At 41.0% G+C, this 16,980-nt stretch overlaps 1 protein-coding gene across 1 annotated transcript in view; it reads left to right on the top strand.

Annotated features, from left to right (window-relative positions):
- The first annotated feature begins 5,708 nt into the window (after nt 1-5,708).
- LOC137605543 (alpha-1,6-mannosylglycoprotein 6-beta-N-acetylglucosaminyltransferase A-like) overlaps nt 5,709-16,980 on the top strand; it is a 12,459-nt gene continuing 1,187 nt past the window's right edge. The window contains exons 1-11 of the mRNA XM_068330294.1: nt 5,709-5,736; nt 8,298-8,374; nt 9,540-9,629; nt 11,003-11,068; nt 11,571-11,747; nt 13,709-13,878; nt 14,050-14,175; nt 14,330-14,463; nt 14,645-14,766; nt 14,876-15,019; nt 16,866-16,980. The exon at nt 16,866-16,980 is cut by the window's right edge and continues 32 nt beyond it. Coding sequence (XP_068186395.1) covers nt 5,709-5,736; nt 8,298-8,374; nt 9,540-9,629; nt 11,003-11,068; nt 11,571-11,747; nt 13,709-13,878; nt 14,050-14,175; nt 14,330-14,463; nt 14,645-14,766; nt 14,876-15,019; nt 16,866-16,980 — 1,249 coding nt within the window. The remainder of the gene's footprint in view (nt 5,737-8,297; nt 8,375-9,539; nt 9,630-11,002; nt 11,069-11,570; nt 11,748-13,708; nt 13,879-14,049; nt 14,176-14,329; nt 14,464-14,644; nt 14,767-14,875; nt 15,020-16,865) is intronic.

Raw genomic sequence — 16,980 nt, 5'->3', positions numbered from 1 at the left:
CAATTTTGTGTTGCACTTGAGTCGATGTTAACACTTTGACCCCTGACCTCTATGAAAGTAGGCTTATCCTCCTCAGAGTTCAGCCAACTCTGTGGAGGGTGCAACCTGGGGTTCAGGAAAGCACAGCCATCGGCTCAATCTTCCAAAGGGGCAGGCCCTCATATGGGAATGACAGTCCTAAAATTCCTGCAACAGGCCACAGATTTACAAAAAAGAAAATCTAATGAAACACACATGAAGATGCAGATGTAACCACAAGCACTTCTTTGCTGTCACCACAAGATGCCAGCCAACACCTGAGGCCTGTACCTTAAAGCTTGATTAACCTAGCCGGGCTTCCTCTTACTTATCTGGCTTCACTTACCGAGGCATCCGCCCTCCGGATTTTTTGTACCATAAAGCCGGCTATCATCTCACTAATTCAATTCAGGCATGTCCACTCTAGATCTGTGCGCGCTCAGATAAAAAGGGCGGAGTTTGCTGCATGCGACCAATCGCAAACATGCAACAAACCGGCCTGAGCCGCATATTTCACAACGGAGGAGCAAACAATAATAATTAATAAATACGAGCAATACAAATCAATAATCAAGGCAAAAAGCAACACAGTTGCAGCTGCCAAACGGCGCAAGGATCGCTGGCACAAAATCTGTGTCAATGCGGAAGTTAGTGCCATTATAATATTACTTCCCCACTATGACTGCCCTTGTATATCTGACAACAGTAACATTTGCGTTTTCTATAAATGTATGTGTGTACGACACTTTTCGTTATGGCATGTGATTGTAGCCCCCGTGACTTTATGAACAGCTCTACATACTGTGTTCTTCCCGAGGTTTTCGGCATCGCCAACAGAATACATAAAGGTACCTATGAATGAATCAATCAATCCATGATTTACTTAAACAAATAATTGATTAATGGCATTTTATCTGTGGCTTGCTTGTAACCCATCCAACGAGGGATTTAAGGACATCATAATAATTACGAACATCACTAGGAAATATGTTAACTGTGGCAAAAAACCTCAGTGCAACCACAGCATGTGGTTGCAGTGCGTTACATTGCTGATGTAAGGCTCCAGCAGCTGACAGATGTAATGTAACCCCTCTCCCCAAAACCTGTATCTTTCTACAGTGATTGTTCAGGCAATTCAAACGGATTACAGCAATCTCTAAATATTCTCTCGCGCCTGAGCGCTCTTTGCACAAGCTGTGCACCAAGATCCACCGGGTTCTCATAAATCGGACAGCCCATTTTCCAAGAGAACTGATTGGTCAGTAGGTGGGGCTGTTACACCTGCTGAGCTCTTACCTGAACTTATCCTGCTCTGGAGCAGGTTACAGGCCTCAGGATGACGATACTGCCATCAGCATCGTCACAGCACACCCAAGTGTTACAAAGCATTGGAAGCACAAATTTAATAAGTGACAAAGTAAAGTATATTTTAATACCCAGACTTTACATAGAAATTGAAAAACATGACTATTTTTGATTGAATATTTTTTTTGCAATAAAGTGACATCACAAATTACAACGTAGCACAGAGCACTGAAATGAAATTAATTGAAATGAAGGATGACGAAGGGACATGGTGTGAATCAATCAATATTTCAGATGCTCACCTTGCTCCGCCTTAACAGGCTATGTACCATACCATGGTTTTTCACATAGCTGGGAATGGGAGCACTTTTGTAAACAGTCCCATGAATGTCCAGGTACTTATGGATGACGTCCAGCACAACCCCTTTATCCTACATTACAATGACAGAAGAAACCAAGTGAACTGCAAGCAAGCAGACAAGCCATAAATGTATGATATTAAACCTTGTTTTTTTTCTGAATAATCTAATTGTTACCTTCCAAAATGTGGCACTTTTTCCATATACAAGTGCCTGTTGGGCTCTACTGGTGGACCTGAGCTGCGACCCCACGAGAGACTGCACAGTAAATCCCAGGAATGTGTTGTCAGGTGTGTGAGCTGTTACCAATAAGACAATACTCATTAAATAAGATATGGGGTAGAAAAAAGGCTTGGATTGGAAGTTGTTTCAGTCTTTTCTTCGATAAATTCAGACAATTTAGTGAAGATCTACAAAGACAGTATACTCCAAGATTAGTTGTTGGTAAAGGTAAAGAATAGCAAACACACGGAACAAGGTGTAGAACTGCTTTAGGAGAATGTTCAGACTGTCATATGGACTGTAGAGGTGGTGCCTTTTGACCCAAGCTGCATGATTGAAGTCAGTCTCTGTGCCATAACAGTCCAGCACACGCATCATACACCTAGTTGACACACAAAGGTACACAGGTACAGTCACAGTAACACAGGTATAATGACAATAATGCATATTCACACTTCATTAATACATTTCATATATCATGAGTTCTCCCTAAATGATAAAATGGTAAACTGTCGTCTGAATGCCCAGTAGTGAGTTTTGACTAAATTATCTATCTTTTGCTTTAAAGGTGTACTCAAAAAAATATATGATTTAAGATGTGCAACGCTCCTCGCTCCCTGGCAGTAGTAACACCTGTGCACATAAAATCACTCTTACACAACTGACAAGTATCTTGACATCATATAATCAGGATCCAAGAGACTCACTGATATCTCATCCAACTGTCATTTAGTAATACTTCAATCTGTCGAAGGCCAATATTGTCTGTATATATCAGGCTCAACTCCACTGAAGGCTGAGATGGACACACGCTGGTGTTTGTCCTGACAAATCTGGACAGAGAGATAAACAGAATCATGGGTGTACAGGAACAGAGTGGGAATTTATGAACAACTCTCACTGGAGCGGTTTGCAGCCGAGTGTGAAGTGGTTGGGATGAGAATCAGCACCTCCAAATCTGAGACCATGGTCCTCAGTCGGAAAAGGGTGGAGTGCCCTCTCCGGGTTGGGGATGAGATTCTGCCCCCAGTGGAGACGTTCAAGTAACTCGGGCTCTCGTTCACGAGTGAGGGTATGATGGAACGGGAGATCGACAGGCGGATCGGTGCAGCATCTGCAGTGATGCATACTCTGTATCGGTCCGTTGTGGTGAAGAAGGAGCTGAGCCGAAGGGCAAAGCTCTCGATTTACCGGTCGATCTATGTTCCTGCCCTCGCCTATGGTCACAAGCTATGTGTCATGACCGAAAGAACGAGATCCCAGATACAACCGGCTGAAATGAGTTTCCTCCGCAGGGTGTCCGGGCTCTCCCTTAGAGATAGGGTGAGAAGTTCGATCATCCGGGAAGGACTCAGAGTTGACCCGCTGCTCCTCCACATGTGCGAAGATTTTTAGCATGAATCTCGTCACCAACATTTTTCATTTTGTACTTGATTGGTTATTTGGATATTTCTTGTAAATGTATTTCATCACATCTGTAGTACTACATCATTTATTCTATTTCTCCTTGCAGACAAGGATGCATTTCTTTACCCGTAGTTTATTGTCACACTAGCATGAGGGGCGGCATTGTTTTATATTCTATTCTAATATGAATTACCTCATTTTCCTTTCAAGTGGATATACAGTAAGTGCCACCTAGTACCTAATTGTAGTGCCAGGCTGATCCAATTTGAATGAAGAAGAAAAACAGGTAGCTGAGGATTTTATTCTCCTTACTGGTCATCTCTTTCACCTGGTGCTTATTTTTGTCTTGCATCATCCTGGTCTGTATCACCACTAATTTACCTCACTTAGTCATGAACTGATCTTTAGCTCCATGCTTATCAGTAGTGCGATGAGTTTTATAACTTTCAATGATGTAATGGTAAAACCACAAACCATTTAATTTAAAATACATTCATGCTGTTGGTTCTGCTTTATACACACAAAAGCTCCAAGATATTTTTTTAATTGTTAGACCTCTTGTTTTGTCTGGTTTTATCTTAAAATTTTATTGGTGTCCATTGATGTGATACGACTCAAAAATGATTACCTTTCATGATTTGTCAAAAGTAAAGGCTTACAGTCAAACCATTCCCTAGGGAGGAGTGCAAGAAATGTCCTCAAACGTATGCACCCTGGAATGTCCTTGGCTCTTTGCCTGGAATTGCCAGAGAGACGCGCAAAGATTCTTAGCAGTAATCTCCTCACCAACCTTACTCATTTTGTACTTGATTAATACGTTCTATGCTGTTAGCACACATGATTACTGACTAATCACTTCAACCAGAATAAAAGTACTAGGTAGGAATCAAAAGAATGCGAGCTGGGTCGTCCCAGGCCTTGGGGCAGAAAATCACTTCTCGTTAACTGAAGACCCACCTACAGCAATCTGAAGAGGAATTTATAATCTGACTTCAAAGATGTATTAATTTTATGGGTGTGTGCATTGAGTGGTAATTTGTCTTTCATATGACTCATCATAAAAAAAATGAATGGATTAATGGAGACTGGTGAACCTGTTGTACAAAGACAAGTTACTTAATTACTAGCATCAATGAGCACAACAACCCACATATCTGATTAGTTGAAGTTTACCTTCCAGAATAGGAGCTTGTTGAGTCTCTTATGTGTGAATGCTATTCGACTGGTAAGTGCTTTAGTTTTTCCTGTTCTTCACTATTGATTACATGGTGATAATGTTATAATGTAACTGTTCTACAAAAAATTGAAAAGATACTGAGAAGCTGAGATGAGTGTAATGACTTCTGTTACAACTGTCTGTGTTTTATGCCAAAATGAATTGTCTAGTCAAGTCTTCCAGGTTTGAATTATTCAACATCATTGCTCTTGGATATTGGTTGTAAATGTACTTCATCAAATCTGTAGTACTACATTATTTATTCTATTTCTCCTTGCAAACACAGATGCATTTCTTTACCCGTAACTTATTGTCACACTAACACGAGAGGCGGCATTGTTTTATATTCTAATCTAATATAAATTACCTCATTTTCCTTCCAAGTGGACATTCAGTAAGTGCCACCCAGCACCTGACTGTAGTTCCAAGCTGATCCCATTTGAATGATGAAGAATAACAGGCAGCTGAAGATTTTATACTCATTACTGACCATCTCTTTCACCTGGTGTTTGATTTTGTCCTGCATCATCCTGGTCTGTATCACCACTCAGTTACCTTACTTAGTCATGAACTGATCCTTCGCTGTTTTTATGAAACAACCATGCATTTTTAACTTTCAATGATGTAATTGTAAAACCACGAACCATTTCATTTAAAATACATTCATGCTGTTCAGTCTGTTTTATACACACAAATCCTCAAAGACCTTTTTTTAAATGTTTGAATTTTTGTTTTGTCTGATTTTAGTTTAAAACTGAATTGGTGTCCATTGATGTGGTACAACTCAACAATGATCTAACATCGATGAAGAAAAAAAGTGCTGTCACACCTCGAGCAATACTGGCGGGAGGAACCCAAAAACATGAAACACAAGCATGTGGGTCAAGAGTCTCAAAAGGTTTACTTTGGCAAACAGGGTTCAGGTACCAAATTAAAAAAATCCAAAAGACAGACGAATTAGACAAAAAACAGGTGGATAGGCATAGTCCAGGAATCGGGCAGGGTAGCATACAGGAATAATCAAACCAGGGAGACAGATCTGACCTGGGGCAGGCAAAAAGCAGGGACAGGAGAACAGGAAGAATCAAAACAAGGTCAAAAACATCATGCAGGACCGAACGCTGGAGAGTCACGGTGAACACAAAAAAATCTGGCAGAGAACAGAGGGCTGAGCTGAAGAGATGAGGCTGATTAAGGGAGTGGCTGCAGGTGAGTGAGGATGAGGCAGGTGAAGGGAATGAACAGATTTCAAGTGGATCAGGGCAGGACAGGATCAGAAATGACATGTTAGAAACGTCCATCCATCCATCCATCCATGCATCCATCCATCCATGCATCCATCCATCCATGCATCCATCCATCCATCCATCCATGCATTTTCCTCCACCGCTTTATCTGCCACCGCGGGTCACGGGGAGCTGGAGCCTATCCCAGCTGGCATAGGGCGTGAGGCGGGGCAAACTCCGGGCATGACGCCCGTGCACCTCAGAGCCACACAGAGACAGAAAACTATGCACGCTCACACTCACACACTATGAGCAATTTGGAACGGCCAATTGACTTGAAACGCATGTTTTTGAAGCCAGGGAACCCACAGACACAGGGAGAACATGCAAACTCCACACAGAGCAGGACTCGAACCCACAGTCGCCTTGCTGTGCGGCGACATTGCTACCCACTGCGCCACCGTACATTCATTAAGATAGAAGCAGATAAAGGAAAAAACAAAAAAAAAAAAAATGGAGTATTGTACTTAACATGACAGGTGCTTTTCGAGAGAAATGACGTTCTCCAGCATGTTTTTACCATGTTTAAGGATTAATTATCTTTATGAACTGTGGTATTGAATGAGGAGGTCTGGAGTGGCAGAGAAGTATGTTAGAGCAGTGCAGGACATGTATGAGGACTGTAAGACAGTGGTGAGGTGTGCTGTAGGTGTGACAAGTTCAAGGTGGAGGTGGGACTGCATCAGAGATCAGCCCTGAGCCCCTTCTTGTTCGCTATGGTGATGGACAGGCTGACAGACTAGGTTAGACAGGAATCTCCATGGACTATAATGTTTGCAGATGACATTGTGATCTGTAGTGAGAGCAGGGAACAGGTGGAGGAGAAGCTAGAGAGGTGGAGGTTTGTCCTGGAAAGGAGAGGAATGAAGGTTAGCCGCAGTAAGACAGAGTACATGTGTGTGAATGAGAGGGACCCAAGTGGAAGAGTGAGGTTACAGGGAGAAGAGATCAAGAAGGTGGAGGATTGTAAGTACTTAGGCTCAACAGTTCAGAGCAATGGAGAGTGTGGAAAAGAGGTGAAGAAGCGTGTACAGGCAGGATGGAATGGGTGGAGGAACGTGTCAGGTGTAATATGTGATAGAAGAGTTTCAGCTAAAATGAAAGAAAAGGTGTACAAAACTGTGGTGAGACCAGCGATGTTGTTTGGTCTAGAGACAGTGTCACTGAGGAAAAGACAGGAGACAGAGCTGGAGGTAGCAGAGATGAAGATGCTGAGGTTCTCTCTGGGAGTGACCAGGAAGGATAGGATCAGGAATGAGTACATCAGAGGGACAGCACATGTTAGAGGTTTTGGAGATAAAGTCAGAGAGGCCAGACTGAGATGGTTTGGACATGTCCAGAGGAGAGATAGTGAATATATTGGTAGAAGGATGCCAAGTTTTGAACTGTCAGGCAGGAGGCCTAGAGGAAGACCAAAGAGGAGGTTTATGGATGTAGTGAAAGAGGACATGAAGGTAGTTGGTGTGAGAGAAGAGGATGCAGAAGACAGGGTTAGATGGAGGCAACTGATTGGCTGTGGCGACCCCTGAAGGGAAAAGCCGAAAGGAAAAGAAGAAGACAGTGTAAGGACAATTCTCAAATCTGTCTTTGCTTTACTGTAAATCCTTTTCACCTTCTCTTTAGTTTCTGATATTTTATCAAGGTCATTGTCAAATTAGTCATTATGCACAAGCACACTTACGTGTACATCTTCAGTGAAATGGTATTGAATAATTAAATATTAGATCCTTAAAATACATTTTCAGTGATGTAATTCTACATTTAAAATAAAATTTCCATGCACTACATAAAACATATTTGAGAGATGATTTGTAAAATATTCCATAGTGTCTTTTTCACTCCACCTTCGGGGGAACAAAGGAGAACTGACAGCTCTCTAGGGTGAATTGAGGCAGAGAAAAAGAGAACACACTTAAGAGCACAGCTGATTGAGGAGCTACAATCTTTGCCCTACTTAGAGGAAGTAATAAAACAACAGTTGGCAAAGTTCCCTGGTCTTAAAATGTAAAGTAAAACAATTAAGGAAAGTGAAGGAACACGTCACCCAGAGCATTGGTATGACTGAAAAATCCTTGTCATGACAAAATCTGCATCTAGATTCTCACCAAGTTAAAAATTGACAGTAAACTTTGCACGAATTGTTACTCAATTCCTGACAAACTACATGACATCCTTAAAGCAAGCATATTAAATGTATGCCTCTCTAACCAAAAAATGAATCCTTATAGGAAATAAATAATAATTAATTATAAATAATAAATACTTAATTTGCGGACTTCAGGGCCATACCTAAAACTGTTAATAAGAATATAATTTTGGACCTGTAACCCTTTGCTACTGACTTAATATATGGATTAGCTTATTATTCAGCAAGGGCTTCCACCAAAGTTAAGTCAAGTTGAAGTTAACTTGTAGATATTTTCCTAAATCTCATTGAAATGAAGACCTGAAAAAGAAAACAACCTGTTGCTACATGTCTCTTAGATGATCAAAACAAAGATGGAGAAAAATGCACATTGCCACCAATGGATGGATACCCACACTGTGTCATGAAAATCGAGGTATTTCTTTTCCTTTTTTTAAATTGCTCTAATAATAACATCCATGAGAAAAGATTGTTTTTGCATTTTCTTCACACTTAAAAATAATATTGTAGTAATTTATTTTGATTATATCTGTATACAGTCCCCAATTTATAACCTGATTTTATTGTATAATGGTACAGTAGTATCTCCAGATACAAGCTGCTTGACATCAGTTAATTGAGATACGCGAGGTCACTCTGTCCATACTTTGCTTGACATTCAGTACAAGCAAAATCTGGGGCAAAATCTTGACATTCAGTACAAGCAAAATCCATGTGACCCGTGCAAGCGAACGAAGCAGTCAGGAACATGAATGGTACAAGCAAAATCTGAGATACAAACTGTGCTTCGGGACACTACCGCCATTTGGCGGATGGATACAACATCAGCCGAGGCAAGATCCCGTTGTTCGTTGTAGAATAAAGACATAGCACGCATGTGCTTGTGACTTTTCGCATGTATTTTTATCAATTATCATTGTTTACATAATTTAAGTGGAACTAATTATGCATAAAGTATGCATATCTACTAGTTTATAACATATGTGCTTTTTAATATGATTTAAGGGGTTGGGGCTTTTTTACATGGCTGGAATGAATTAAAATGATTTTAGTTCCAGTTTAATCTGGAACAGTTTAAACAGATCTGAAATAGTTTAATCTGGAACAGATTAAACTCTTATCTTGAGGTACTACTGTACTTGAATGAAATAACAGTATTATTTATAATAATTTATAAATTAAACAAACGAATGAATGAATTACAGTAATCCCTGTACTAAAAATCTGCAATGGAGTGAAGCTGTGCATCTTGAAGCACGAGTAAGCGAGGGATTACTGTATTAGGTAATATTGGCACTGACAATGTTTCCACAAAAAATATCATTATTTTCCCTTGTAGCTCCCCTCTCTTGAAATCAAATATTTATTCTTTTTCTAATAAGTATTTAAATTTTCATTCCCTTTTTCTCATTCTGTTTTTTTTTTCTATTGTGACAAAGTTTAAGCTCAAGTAGGTATAAATATTCACGTTGTTTGTGTTCTGAACCTACTGGAGTGCATGTTAGTTTGATGATTTTGGAAGGAAATTATTTACTGCAATTATTATTAATTTTATTATTATTATTGTTTTGGTTCTTCAGTTCTTGCAGAAAATTTGGAGATCTGACCCATGCTACAAACGTCATGGGGTGAATGGCTCTTTGTGCTCCATCCTTATCTATCTCAGTGAGGTACCAAAGCTCTTCTATCACATCTACATGACTTGAGGGTACTGACATTTTGAGATGAGACAGAATGCAAACTGCTTGGCGTTTCAACAGTTGACCTGCCTCCACTGAGCCATATAAGTATAGGTGGTCCCTAATAATTACGGATATTTGTAGATGCAAACAACCGTGCACCACCATATCCAATAAATGTAGTTCCCAATTTTGCCGCAACCCACACTGAGCAGTGTAACATTAACACCCAATAGATTAAGATTACACATGTCATGACAACATAACCCAGCAAATTTAAGACCAAGTGTTTGCTCTAAGTTTGTTTGCTCTGTTGTTGGACTTCTTGTGGCCTTTACTGCTTTTCTGTTCACACATCATCTGCAGTGCATTGTTTTTCTCTTATCCACATCCTTGCCAACTTCTGAGCAGGGAAGGAATTCACAGTGTTTTCATGTGTATGGGGACGATTATGAACATTGGACTGCTGACAATTTTGGTCAGGTTGAAAGGCAAAGTTTCTGCGCGGAAGCATTAACTGCAAACTCTGCATGTTATTGTTTGTGCGGTGTAATACAACAGTGGCTTAAAGCTTGACTTAGCCTCTACACCCCAGAGGATTAAATTAATTCTTCAGAGGAGGAAATGGAAGTTACATTATGGTACTACAGTATTTTATTTAGTTTATGTGTCCTTTCTATGTCCGATAATTACTTACTAGTTAGTGTTAGGGAAAAGTGCTTTTGTATTTAGAGTAGTAATGACATTTAAATGACCTCAAATGGTGATTATAGATTGAAATTATTAAATAACATCTTACGATCAATTCATCTTAGAAAAAGCCTCTTGGAACCGATTGTGTTCGTAGATTGAGGACTATCTGTAACTATTATTATTATGTTCTTGTAATGAGGCCATGTAGTTTATACACACAAAAAACATGCAGGGGCAGCAGTAGCTCAGTCCAATTGGTCTTGGGTTGGGGACTAGATGGTGGTTGGCCTGAGACCCGTGTGGACCAAAAACGTTGGTGTGTGAACTGGCAGTGGAGGGGTGCCAGTTTGCCTTCTCAGAACTGCCCTTGAGCAAGGCACTATCCCCTCACAAATAGCTATTGAGGTTACACAAGGAGCTGCCTACCACTCTACCTCTCATCATTGCAAGCTTACAGTCCCCTTGTGTGAATTGACTAAGGGTTGAAAAAATTATTTCAAATATAGTTGACATACTTTTACTAACAAACCAGTCCCCACCTTATCTCGTATATTCTCAAAGCTTTTACAGAACATGTGAATGACTGTACCACAGACCGGAAGTTACGAAAGTGTGGAAATTTTTTGTGGTTTAACAAGTTTAATAGCCTTACTTGTCTATGTTTTGTTTAGATAGAGTCCTGGTGTCCTGTTCTTCCAGGAAAAAATGTCTTCCCAGCTTTGGCGCAAAACACAGAGGTAGTGTAAGACCAATGAACACAATACAAGCATATTTGATGCAGATACACTGTAACGGTGATATACGTTTACATTCATTCATTCATCATCAATACCTGCTTCGTCTGCTCTCATGGGTTGTAGGGTGGTGGAGCTTATCCCAGCTAACTGGGGGATTAATGCAGGGTACACTCCCAGGGCAAAGACAGTGCACTGTGGAGTCACACGTAAACAGACAACCATGCCTACAAAAAATATAAATGTAATACTTTTTTTGCTTCAACAAAAGTTTCTCTATGCAATCCAAATGCTTATTCCCTTCTTATATATCTAAGTAGGTTCTCAGTCATCTCGGTGAAGGTAAATCAAAAATAGCAAAGTCTGACTGCAGGGTGACCTGCAGTCAGGTGTGAATGGTTCCTGCAGTTTCTGGGGATGGAAGTCAATGCTGGGTTGTAGGTGGCTGATAGATGTTTGGTTTGTCACTACTCTAAAAGATGTCTCATGCTTTGTTTGTTTTCAGATGGGGGCAGGACATGCAGTGATACGAGACAATATGAAAGGTCTATATCCCGCCATGGAAGGCAGAATTGAGTTCAAATGGATTCACCAAAGAATTAGCAGTATGGAAGATATTTGGGTCGAGGCCGGACGTTCTTTTTCAGCCAAATACAATCTCACACAGAGGACAGCTAAACATGTAATAATACTCCCCTTGTTGTTTTTGTACTGCAGCAATGATTGGCACTCCGAGAAACCCAACCATCCTTAGTCTCTCTTGTATGCCAGTGGATAATCCTCTACCACACATAACGTACATACAATTAAAAATATCGGTGGGTTTTCCATTAAAATTTCACACAGACATAGTCAAAATAGGTTTCTCATTTATTAGAAAAAGATTAGAAAAACTTTGAAAGTTTGAGGATTTGATTTGAATGAGTATTGACTTATTGTTGGAGTGAATAGAAAATTTATTCAGTGCTTGCAATTGTTCCAAAAAAAGAGGGTCACGCTTGAATGTCCTAGACAGATTAATCGATGTGAGTAGAATGGAGATACACCCTGAGGGAGCTGACCATCCATTCCCCTTGCACCAGCTGTCCCTGAACCTCCCACTGAAACCGCACATGGGCTGTTCCTGGAACTACACCGTTCCTGGAACTGAGCCGTTCCTGGAACTACGCCCCCTGCTTTTTCATGCCAAGCTCCTGTTGGAAGGGGATTCTCATTCACTCGCCACCTTCATCAACACTGGGGCAGATGTTACTTTTATTGTTTAGGAACTCATCCGTCAGCTGGGTATTGATCTACCGGCCAGCGCTCTAAAAGGTCATCTCCTTGGGACACAAGCCAGGTTCACACTCCTTCAAGCCGAAAAACCGGTAGCTGCCATCTGCTGTTACTCCCTTACCAGGCGGCTTAGTATGTATGGTTGTCAAACCAGGACCTACCATTGAGAGTGAAAACTCACCTCCACAAATCAGAGACGCAGCATCTGTCTTCACAATTCACTGCCTGCTGTGCTCTTGTTGGCTTGGAAGAGGCCTCCGATACTTGGTCTGAAAGAGATGCCCTTGGTCCTGGCCTGCCAGATCCTGGTTGTTCAGCTTATCAGGGAGTCCCATCCCAACCACCTTCTGGGGAAGAGGATTCCAATATTGACCTCTAGGCCTCCAGGAGTCCAAGGTGTCTGGTACTGAGGAGCAAATGAGCGATAATCCTGAGAGAAGGATGATACATGTCCCGCATACGAAGAGACTCAGATGGAGGCTTTGGACAAGTTTTCCCTCCTGCCTTCAGTATTTTTCCTCTCCACTCCCACCTCATCACCCAACTCCGTTCACCTGTCACCACAGTTGCAGCTCAACCCAATCAGCCCTTTAACTCAATAACTTATGTCACATTCACAACTTTAATTGGGCTCCTATTATGAAAAACACATTTTTTCAGGTCTCTACATATAGTGGTCCTCCCTAAACCAACCAAATCCTCGAATCTGGAAAACAAACACTTTTTCAGATTCAAACGCTTATTTGATCTATTAAAAAAATGAAAAATCCACAGTCAATGCGTTCGGATTTGTAACAGTTCAGTTTGTGACGCAACAAACTGAATCGATTGATGGAGTCCTAAGTCATATTTGATTGTCCACCCACCGTGGTCATCCCCAAGGGGGGATTCAATCAGGCTACGGTAGCGGTGTGTCGGAATGACCTGGCTACGAGCCACACAATGAACATTCCTCACAGGGGGGGCAGTTGTTGATAGAGAGAGCTCACAGGCACGCCATTAGCACAAGAGTGTTTCGAGGTGGAAGTGATTTTACCACTATTCAAAGATATTGAGGACCACGGATAACTTTGGCAAGACATTTCAAATAGTGTACGTATTTGTAAATCTGGCAGCTGAATGACATGAATTAAAAAAGCATAATATGGGACCTTTAATTGATGCCAAAAGAAAATGAGTACACGGCACATGGTTTCAGCCGTGAGCATTTCTCAAATTGTTTCTTGCGATATGAAATTGAATTGATGTTAATTTTTAGTTACTACAGTGATAATGAAAGATAAACATTTTAGACATTTTTTTAATTTGGAAAAGGTTAGTTTCAGAAATCTGAAAATAATATGCTAAAAGTGTTTTTCCACCCCAAAGATTTTGGTACATCCAGGGTTAGTTACAAAAGAAGCAAATCTTCATATGGCGGAGAGTGCCTTCACGGGGGGCCCTCTTGGTGAACTTGTCCAGTGGAGTGACCTCATTTCCACCCTTCACATCCTGGGTCACCATGTTCACCTCTCAGCCTCCTTACCTGAATTCAAGAAGTAGGTATACACACAGCAGGGGCCTTTATGTTGTGGGCATTGTATGAATCACAGACCACACGCTTTAGACACTTTAACATTTTTAAAATGTTACTTTCAACTATTTAGACATGCTATACATTTCCCCTTCTGTTCCTTTGGAGCCATGATTCTGTTTATCTCTCTGTCCAGATTTGTCAGGATGAAAACAAGTGGATGTCCATCTCAGCCTTCAGTGGAGTTGAGCCTGATATATACAGACATTGTTGGCCTTCGACTGATTAGACCGTTACTAGGTAGCAGTTGGACAACATACCAGTGAGTGTTTGGATAATGTCAAGATGCTTGGCAGTTGTGTAAGAGTGATATTATGTGCGCAAGTGTAACTACTGCTGGGGAGCGAGGCAAAATTAAATCACCATTTTTTTATTGTGCTCTTGAGTGTGTCTGTGTACATTTGTGTGTCAACTAGGTGTATGATGCGTGTGCTGGACTGTTATGGCACAGAGGCTGACTTCAATCATGCAGCTTGGGTCAAAAGGCACCACCTCTACAGTCCATATGGCAGCCTGAACATTCTCCTAAAGCAGTTCTATACCATGTTCCGTGTGTTTACTTTTCTTTACCTTTACCAACAACTAATCTTGGAGTATACTGTCTTTGTAGATCTGAACAACACTTTCTGTATTTATTGAAGAAAAAACTGAAACAATTGCCAATCAAACACTGTTTTCTCCTGCATATCTTAATTATATTGTAATTAATAGTATTGTCTTATTGGTAACAGCTCATACACCTGACAACACATTCCTGGGATTTACTGTGCAGTCTCTCGTGGGGTCGCAGCTCAGGTCCACCAGTAGAGCCCAACAGGCACTTGTATATGGAAAAAGTGTCAAGTATTGGAAGGTAACAGTTAACCAGAGTATTCATAAAAACAAAGGTTTAATATTATACGTTCATGGCTTGTCTGCTTGCTTGTATTTTATACTTGGTTTCTTCTGTCATTGTAATGTAGGATAAAGAGGCTGTTCTGGATGTCATCCATAAGTACCTGGACATTCATGGGACTGTTGAAGAAAGTGCTCCCATTCCCAGCTATGTGAAAAACCATGGTATCATCAAGGGCTCTGAGGTACATAGCCTGTTGAGGCAGAGCAAGGTGAGCATCTGAAATATTGATAGATGTCCCTTCATGTCCTTTCATTTCAATGCACTATGCTACATTCTAATTTGTGATGTCAACGTATTAGAAAAAGAAATGATTTAATTAATGAAAAAAAAATAATGTTTTCCATTATTGCAAAGAAAACACACTATCCATGTCATGATTAGACAGACTTTTTTTACCCACCATTTCAATGGTTTTAACAACTGTTTCATATTGCCAGCTGGTTTTACAGATCGGACTCTTGTACAGGGGTTTTTCTTTACTTAATAACATAAAACCTAGAGGTGCTTTCTGACATTTTAATACAACACTTTTATCTGAAAGATGTTTTTTAGCTCTCTGCAGCAATGGTGGGATGTAGGCAAAAGCCATATCACAAATCTGTGTCTACAGTACACTAAGAATGTCTCCAGTGACTTGGTCAGGTCTATCAGAGATCTTGAGAGACATATGGCCGAACTGCAGACTTAAGCCACAGAGTGCAGAAATTTTAAAACCATAAATAGACCTGGAGGCTCGCTCTCAGTTTGTTTAAAAAAGGCTCCAGGGCCATAGAGTAGAGCATTCCTGAAAGGGGGCAGCCCTGTCTCACACCTCTCTGGACTTTAACAGGAGAGCTTAAGCCATCGTTAACCTTAAGTACACTTTCAATGTATTGATACAGGGTCTGAATCTTGGCAATAAAGTTAGAGCTGAAACCGAAATTTTTTTAAGGAGTGCCACAGGTACTTGTGTTAAACTCTATCAAAAACCTTTTCTTGGTCTATGGATATAAAACCAAGTCCTGTGCCCAATGAACTTGAGATTTGCAAAACATTCCGAATTAAATGTACATTATCTGTGATTAACCTGCCCGGTACACAGTTAAGTCTGGTCCACATGAACAACTTACTCCATAACTTTTCTTAGCCTGTTGGCCAAGACCATAGAGAGGAGCTTGTAGTCTGTGCAGAAGAGGGACACCGGCCTCCAGTTCTCCATGTCCTGCAAGTCTCCTTTTTTGGCAGGAGCGCGAGGACCACCCTCCTACAGCTCAGGAGCAGCCGATTTGTCATCAGGCTTTCCCTGGGCACAGAGAGCAGGTCCTCGCCAATCACTGCCCAGAATTCTTTATAGAATTTGATGGGCAGGCCATCGAGGCCAGGAGACTTGCCTGGTTTCATCCCCTGCAAATCATCCTGTGAACTATAATTAACATTTTCTGTGCTCTGTGTGCCAGTTACCTGTGTTGCCAGTCCAAAAGCTGTTTAAGTCAATCCACTGGACATTAAGAAAGTTCTTGAAGACGTCTTGTCTCTCATCCAAGAGACTTCAGTAACTGAAGAAGTCTCTTTGATGAGACACAAAACGTCTTCAAGAACTTTCTTAACGTCCAGTGCATTGACTTAAACAGCTTTTGGATAACCATGACTTGGATCACTGAGAACCTACACACACTGTGTTGCCAGTGTTTTGTCACCCGTGTCCTGCATCTTAGTCTGTGGCTCCGGGTTGTTGATCGTCAAGTCAGCAGGCGACGGGGTTGGAACCGACATGATGCCACTGTGAGCTGCCAGGTTGCCCCTAATCTCCCCAAAACACCCACCAACTCCCAAACGAAACTGTGAAACTGTAGAACAAAAATTTGAATAAAAATGAAAATAAGCAAAAAAAACAAAATGAAAACGTACAAAAACGCTACACTCTCTTCTCACTTCCTTCCATGCCCTTTCACATTCTGCACCAAGAAAGAAAGCTGGCCTCATGTGGTGATAGCAAAGAAGTGCATGTGGTTACCGCTGCATCTTCATGTGTGTTTCATCAGGTTTCTTTTTTCTTTATCTGTGGCCTGTTGCAGGTTTTTGTAGGATTGTCATTGCCATATGAGGGCCCTGGTCCTTTGGAAGCTTTAGCCAATGGTTGTGCTTTCCTGAACCCCAGGTTGCATCCTCCACAAAGTCGGCTGAACTCGG

Source organism: Antennarius striatus, chromosome 12 (assembly GCF_040054535.1).
Source record: "Antennarius striatus isolate MH-2024 chromosome 12, ASM4005453v1, whole genome shotgun sequence".
Classification (NCBI taxonomy): domain Eukaryota; kingdom Metazoa; phylum Chordata; class Actinopteri; order Lophiiformes; family Antennariidae; genus Antennarius; species Antennarius striatus.
Note: the sequence above shows the minus strand (reverse complement) of the source record. Positions and strands in the feature narration are given on the sequence as shown.